Below are 8,512 nucleotides of genomic sequence, written 5' to 3' on the forward strand. Positions count from 1 at the left end.
AGGGACTAAGCCAAATGAAAACGAACAAATGAATGAGGTTGAGTGAGATGACCCATGATCTAACATAAGGCAGGGATTTTACACGTTCACTCTGCTCATCCCCAGTAAAATTTGCTTGGGTTTGAATGCCAAAAAAAAGTCTTGAAAAAATGGCAATAAGAGTGAAATTTCTAGCACTGTGCCTGATTCTTGACTCTCGCATTTGCACACATTGCAATACTGAAGCGGAAGCAATGTATTGGGTGTCCCTACTGCTGAATTTGTCAACGACTTTCCAATTTGACCAATTGCAAGAATTTGGACCGTGGCTTCTGTACAGTACTGTCATGGTTTCTGATGGCCACTGGGTTTTGATTGTGACAGCACAATGCAAATGTGTGTGTTACAAGAGCTAATGCTATGCTGAAGAGAATTTAGGACAGTAGTGTTATTCATTATAAAATAAAACAGCTGGCAACGTAAGGGGGAAGTAGAACATAAACCATCTGTAGTTTTGCCATCTCTAGAGTTCCTAAATGTATGAAGATCATCAGGTGAAAGTCAAACAAAAAGCAACTATGAAGTCAGTACACCAAACACTTGACCATAGAAAAGAATTTGACAAGGACAGTGCCAAAGCAAAAGCCACAACACACAAAAAGTCATGTAAATGATAGCAATTGATGGCCAACTTTCAAAAATGATAAGGGTTTTGTTGGCTTTTCACTTTGCTGATGTTTCATTTATTAGACTTATTATTTATGCATTTTATCAGATAATATTTCATATAGAAATTAAATATTAGCATAAATGTCCATATTTGTGCATCCCTAGTAAACATACATTTTTACTGAAGTTTCCAATCAATACTGTTAAACCACATTAAATAGTTCCCCATTTAAAATAGCATATCTTTACCCCATATAAAATAGTACAAAAATAAATATACAAATAATCAATGACATTTATCCATGTCAAAAGCAGAAACATGGTTGTTCTCTACACTGGTTGTTGAGTAGATGTTAAACAGTGGGCATCGTGGCACTGCATTTAAAAGTTTGCAGGCAGTAGATCAAAAGGAACAACACATTTAACAATTGTTCATTGTTGAATTTTTGCAGGCAAACTTTGGTTATTTCAACAGACATCCATGCAACCGAAATTGTGTCTGAAAGAGAATGATTTTCAGTCAAGATACCACACTATGTTCAAATTGAATTCACCAAACAATGAAACAATTTATGATGAATTGATGAAACTGAACTACACTGTTCCAGTTACTATGACCATCTATGTGAAGCTGCTTTGACACAATCTACATTGTAAAAGCGCTATACAAATAAAGCTGAATTGAATTGAATGATTTGTAAAGCTGACATTATCAACTGTCACTCACTTTGCAGAAAGCAAACTTGAAAAATCAAGTGCAATCACAGTATAAGAGTCTATCAGACTGCAGATAGAATGACCCTATAATTCAAGTTATGAAATAAAAAATTTGAATGTATATATTTTTTTTGTTTATATAATGTACAATCCCAAATCAGAAACAGTTGGGACAGTATGGAAAATGTGTTTATTTTGAATGTGTTACAGGTCTGAATGACAGGAAAGGATGTATTTCTACAAATGAAATTAAGTTGACTGGACAAAACATTAAATATATTGTGTTGATACTGTCTGCAATGAAATGATGTAAAATAATTTAAGACAAAATTAAATAAAGCAATTAATTAATTTAAGCCAAAATAAATTTAGAGATCACTTTCTTTTTTTTTATTTGTGTTTTCCATACTCTGCCAACTTTTTCTGATTTGGGATTGTAGTTAAGCAATATTTATCCTGGTAATCACATGCAACTGCAGCAAACGAGGTTATCACTGTGCGAGTTACATTTTAGACACAATATTGTTTGTTTTTCTCAGCACAACACTGTGGTACTTCATTCCACTATGAATTTATAAGTCAGTGATTCAAAAATCCATTCATAAAGAAAGTCACTTGCAACTTTTCTAAATAATTCAGCAGCTTTGAATGAATCCTTCAAAGGAACGATGCAACTAATCATATATTAATTGACTGAATGATTCAATAAATCAGAAGACAGAATTGCTGTCCCTTCCTGGCGGTTTTACTGTCATAATGATCAATCCGTGACAATATTAAACCAGCTAAAATAGCAGCACAAGAAATTAAACATGGTTTAATAGTTTTTGTTATCCACAATAAAACCAAATAAAAAAATCTTTCAAAATACTGAGAGTGTTTGAGGTTTGCTTCTGCATGAACCCTTGTGCACTGTTCAAATTGACTACCCTTTGGTTATGTTCGTGGCTGTATTTGCCCTATTGACTTCCATATTAATGACATTTTTTTATTGCAAAGCCATGACCACAAAGAGTAATGCATTTTTAATTGTTGGTGTTTTTTCCCTGTTTGGAAGAGGTAAAACCTTTCTTTTACACAGTTGATCATCAGTTGGCAGTATTAACCCCTAGATAGGCCTGCGCAAAAACGTTTCTGGCTTTTATATGGAGTTCTATGGAGTAAAATAGCAGATTATAGTGTGCATGCATAAATAAACTTACTATGTTTACCATGTTCTGAGCTGCTTATCTTTTATTTTCTCAAACATATCAAGGTAAGTGCGCAAATGTCTCTCTCACGCACAAACTATATTGTACATACCCACGCCACATACATTTGTAAATGTTCATATCTATTTGTATACCCTTTTATTGATAGAAAGCTGTACATATAGTCACCTATTGTAAATCTATTTCCATAGTTAATACAACCTGTATATAATGTTCAAGGTACGCCCATCTGTAAATATAACCATCGCTTTTCTATAATTGCACTTCATATATTATACCTGTATCCTGCACTTGCTGCTATTGCACTCCTGGTTAGACGGAAACTGCATTTCGTTGCCTTGTCCATGCAAATAATGATCAACAGCAAAAATAAATACATTTACATCTTCCCAACAGAAAAAAAACAAACAATTAAGAATGCATGATTATAAGGTGTCATGGATTTGCAATCAAAAAATGTGATTATAATGGAAGTCAATGGGGCAAAAATAGCCTGAACAAAAGAAAGGGTAGTCAATTTGCCCAGAGTGTATTGTTGAATTCCTGAAACTTTAAAGCATTTTCCCCAAGACATGGATCAAAATAAGATTTGTCACCAAAAATCATTCCATTTGCTGAAACTAAGGACATATCTCCAAATTAAGGTGATATATCCAGCTGCAGAACCACACACGTTTCAGGATACACAATTTCCACCACAAAATCTAGGCAGGGCGAACCATATATGGCCAATGACGCATTGGTCATCGTCTTATTTTTCCTGTTCATATCGCGACTAAGTCCTTAGGCCTACTATTGTACCCCATGTAAATTTAAGAATGTCAACACGATTTATTGACCTATGTGCAATATTTATTAACAATGTACAAAATACTACAAATACAAAATTTAAATTTATTTTTTATGATGTTCATTTTAATAATATTTTAGCAATAATGAACTATACCATTTTGACCATAGTTTGAGGAGATATTTAGTTAGTCGTTTCAACCTATTGTGTTATATTACTGTCTACACCTACCCCAACCATAAACCCAACATCGCAGTACCCTGGTGTGTTTTATGGCCTGTTTCCACTGTCATCTTTTAAAGGCTTGCGTTTCCACTGGCAAAAGGGTACCAATGGTTTTCAGCTGACGTGATTCTTGCTTGAAATGTCAAAGTAAAGCTGCACGGGTCGTTTATACATCATATGAGAAGCACTTCTCACAAAACAGATGTTTTATACACATAAACACTTGTGTACAAGTGTTCATTACTAACCTTTCTATGAACATGATCAGATTATAACTGCAGATCAATAATAAAAATAGCCTACTGTTACAACTCAATAATAAATTAAAATGAATGTTATAAATGTAACACATATGAACAAATACACCCTCTTACAGTCTCTTATATGTTACCAATTACAGATAATCTTCACGCAGCAAAGATTTAGTCCTTATTTGGGTTCAAAAACAACATGCAACATATAGCCCACAGTCAGAGCAAACCTCTCATCTGTGTCTTCAATCCTCACCAGCACATGTAACCTCTGTTAGAAAGTAATTCTGTCATTCCGAGTTCATAATAGTCCAAAAGATGATGATAATAGTTAAACACGGCAGTTTGTTTATGGTTTAGGTTTCTAAAAGAATCATTTGCTCCTTTGTTTTTTCCAGCTTCTCCTTTGCGTTTTCGCACTTTACACACACATTTGTTCATTTCTGCAAGGATCGGGTGTCAGAAGCACTTCAATAATCATGCCCACATTATTATCATCAGTTCTAGAAGTTCTTTATTTCAAATACAGACGTGCGGCAGGTGATGGCAAGCTCTCTGAAGAAAGTGAAACTGCTCGCACTTTTAGACGGCCTCGTAAAACAAAAACAGGATACGGCAGATTCTGCTCTTCTTGGCTTTGTAGCTGTACATCAAGGTGATGACCAGGTTTGTCTGAGCTTGGGTTGACCATAACTCGTTATTATATGTTTATATTATTATGGTGTAATGTCTCGGCTGTGCTTTTAAAAATGGCGGTTCCTTTGTTTTCATTCTCGTTAGTTGCAGGAGCTAGTGAGGCATCTGTGTAAACCAATAGCGTCCAGTTGCTTGCTAGTGTTTCTAAAGTGCTATCGCAGAGCAACACAAACAGCACGCAGAAGTATAAACGCTCAGCTACATGCATTGCATGTGCCGTGGGTCATGCCGATCACATGACGCAGAAGTATAAACCAAAATTCAGTGAAAACGGGCCATTACACCTACTCCAAATCTAAACCTACCCATTACAGTAATGAAAAAAAAACATTAATTAATTTTGTACATTCGCAAAAATTACGCTATATTTGTGTGCACATTCTCAGTAACTGCAGCTGTAACACTAATAGCGTTAACCTATGAAAGCCTAGATTTTGTGACTGGGATTGTGTGTTCTGAAATGTGTGTGGGTCTGCAGCTGGATATATATATATATATATATATATATATATATATATATATATATATATATATATATATATGAGCAATATCACACAAGTAGCAGTGCGATATGGCTGTATATCGGCACTGGTGGGATGCGTGCGTTGGCCGAGTACCTTAGTGCCCACCAGTGCCGATATACAGACATATCGCACTGCTACGTGTGTGATATTGCGTTTATACAATAGTTTGACGGCATAATTGTGTATATAAAAACTAAATCAAACATGGAGAGTCTCAAAAACCCTTTTGTATGAGGAACTACTTTCTTCCGCATTGGATTCAAATCATAAGCTGACAGTTAAACAGCTGAGCAAGCATCTTTTAAACTTTAGATCTGTAGTGTCTGCTTTTTGTTGGCTGTATGTGGGCAGAGTAATACACAAAGAGTAAAGAGGCTGTAGGAGTTCTGATATTGCAGAATACTGCATGGCTATCAGCCAATCAGATTTGAGAACCAGACAGAACTGTTGTGTGTGTGTGTGTATATATATATATATATATATATATATATATATATAAAACAGGGTTTACTAGCTCCCATTTACTAGTACTTTGTGGAAAACTGTAATAAAAATGAAAGGTGATAGAGACAATAAAGGTTTTTAACAGAATCAATAAATATTAAAATATTTTACAAACCGTCCTAAGCTCGAGAAAATGCTCCACGTCTTCATCTTCATCTGCCTGAAATGTGTAAAATGGCACTCCAGAAGACAACTCACAACCTGAGGGACACAAAACCACAGTTTTAAACACCTAACCGTGCAATTAACACATTCATTATTCATGTTAGCGCAGAAATCGGCTAAATATGAACTACACTTTGCTGCACACTAATCCAGGGTGTGTTTAATAATCTTAATCATCACTGGCCACAATTCTGAGACATTTCTGACAATGCAGGTGTCCCACGTGTGTTAGCTTATCTAACGTATAAATCACGCAATGGGTCTTACTGAACACGTAGCTTTCCAGCCGCGAGCGCGAGTCCACTCCACTGTCTGACGCTTCGTCCTCCACAAACGACATTACTGTTCAAACTGTATTAATATCGCTTCAATAGAGGGAAAATATCCACAGTGCAATGAGTGCAGGTCGCGTCGCGTCTTCAAAACACACGTGACGAGTACGCAAAAAACGTCGCAGGAATCATGACGTCATCCGCATGCACACAAAAGCGCAGTCTTCCTGAATAATAAATGTCACCTGAATAATAAATGTCACATTAAAGGCATTCCTATCGCTTTTATAATTAAATAAATAGTTTCTTATTCTACCCTCGTAACCCCAACTGTCCCTCCTGTGTTAACTGAAGGCTGTGATTTCAAAGTAAAGTTATCCTCCAGCAGTGTATAGAAACTCAGTTTCACATAATTTCTCTGAAGATACCATCCACATAGTTAGAACTAAATATTTAAACTTTCATCTTTCTCCAAAAACTAAAGAAATTCATGTTAAAACTCTTGTCAAGTGAATATTTAAGAATTAGATTTGGATTTCAGTCTGTTAAATGTATGTTTTGTGATGATTTTGAAACAACAGATCATTTATTTTTTTCACTGTATGTTTGTGGATGCATTATGGTCAGATGTTTATGACTGGATATACCCAAAGATTCCACACTAAATAACATTGAATGTTCAGCTGACACCAGACAATTAGACTACATTCGGCCCCCATACCGCATGGAGTGATGGCACCAGGCCCGGCGCCAGGAAGTCAAAACTGAGGGGGCACTTTAAATCCATAGGGGGGCACTAGACCTGGTGACTGATTTTGGTCTCTTGTTTCTTTCATTTAGGCTATTTATTCACATTTATTATTACATTGCATTACTGCCTAAGTTACTGACCTAAGGCAGTAATATGGGCTACGTTTTAATAGTAATAATAATATGCAGTTTCGCTATTACGAATTTTATTAACGATGCATACCGCTTATTAATGCAGACGGATCATAGCTTCAGTGCCAAACGAGTGTTTTAAATCATATGTTATTCTCCTTATATCCGTTTTATTTTAAATAACAGGCCTATGAATGTTTAAAGTTTTAGGTAAAGACGTCAAATTATGCCCACGCATGCAAGCTGACCCACGATCAGACTATTAATTTAACCGATAAATAAATATAGTGAAATCAGCTTAACCGAGTCATCACGCTTCACGTAGCCTATATTATCCAACCAACATCAGTGTTAGGGAAAAGCTAAATATTACAATCTAATGTCATTTAAAACAATTACTTAGTTTCATTTTAATGCATTAGTGTAGCCAAAAAAAAAAAAAACCAAAAAAGATACCAAAATTCACATGTTATTACCGTAAAATTGGTTAAATTTTGGCATGGATAACACGCAACTCAACATGCTATAGCCTACAACTTTTTTTTTTTCATCATTTTAAATGTAAAAACAAAGATTTATCTTAGGCTATCATAAGTGTGTTTTTTTTGTGATATTGTAAACCATCATAAACCATTAGGTTACTAAGCCTACCCGTCATTTTATTTATTAATTATTTTATTTATTAAGCCTTTTTTTAATAGCTTGTTTTCAGGTTATTTTCATTTTAGGGCTACAAGTCAAAACAAACTCAATATGTTGTATTTTAGCTCTTAAAATAGAACTACAATATGTTGTTTAATTTTGCATGAGCAAAAAGCTGTATAGCATAAATGACATTTTAAAAGATTATCATTCTGCCTACCTGCAGCACGAGAGGTTTCTCGGTTGATCCGCGATAAACCCACTTAAGCACTATATTCCATTTACAACACTGCAAACTTGACTTAATAAACGCAAAAGGCATTTATTATGTGTTATACCTTGACAGCTGCTGCATAATGGGATGTTTCTCTACACAACTGTAAAAGTGCGCTTTTTAGCAAAATGAAAGCAAACATTCAGAGAGTTCTGCGTTGTCAATTTTAGTTTAATTGTAGCTAATAATATTAATAATAATATTAATAAATAAATAAAAATATTATTTATAGTGTAGCCTACTGTGGGACTGTGCAGTAAACTAGGCTATTTGTTTTTATTAAAACATTTTTATTAGGCTACATCTTCCCGAATAACTAATAAATGACTGGCAGTTGCGTCTCTGCTAAAATTAATTTAACAGCAAGTTTCTTATGTGATTTTGCCTTTTAGAGCTCAAGAGAGTTGTGTTTAAATAATTAGTTAACCAAAGCATGTAATGAATTAAGCTGCTCCTATCATGTCACCCACTTTTCTCCCTTTTGAGTTGAGTGCGCCTCCATCGCCGTGTGCGCGTTTTAAAGGCTATTTACGGGCGCACCTGACCTGACGCGGGGACCGGATCTCTGAACTATAGGACTAACTTTAATCTCACCATTTTCATAATTCAATTGATATGTCATATATTTTAAAATATTTAAATGTGTGTTCTTAAGGTTGGAACGACGGGGGTGTTAATAATTAATGACTTTTCAGTTTGAGTGAACAATCC

At 35.0% G+C, this 8,512-nt stretch overlaps 1 protein-coding gene across 1 annotated transcript in view; it reads right to left on the minus strand.

The window, feature by feature from the left end:
- The window catches only part of npm3 (nucleophosmin/nucleoplasmin, 3), a 10,441-nt gene extending 4,269 nt beyond the window's left edge, over window positions 1–6,172 (minus strand). Inside the window, 2 exon segments of the mRNA NM_001013484.2 lie at window positions 5,682–5,767; window positions 5,999–6,172. Of these exon segments, the coding sequence (NP_001013502.1) occupies window positions 5,682–5,767; window positions 5,999–6,071 (159 nt within the window). The 5' untranslated portion in view covers window positions 6,072–6,172.
- Between the last annotated feature and the right edge of the window lie 2,340 nt (window positions 6,173–8,512).

Source organism: Danio rerio, chromosome 13 (genome assembly GCF_052040795.2).
Source record: "Danio rerio strain M-AB ecotype USA chromosome 13, GRCz13ab, whole genome shotgun sequence".
Taxonomy (NCBI): Eukaryota; Metazoa; Chordata; class Actinopteri; order Cypriniformes; family Danionidae; genus Danio; species Danio rerio.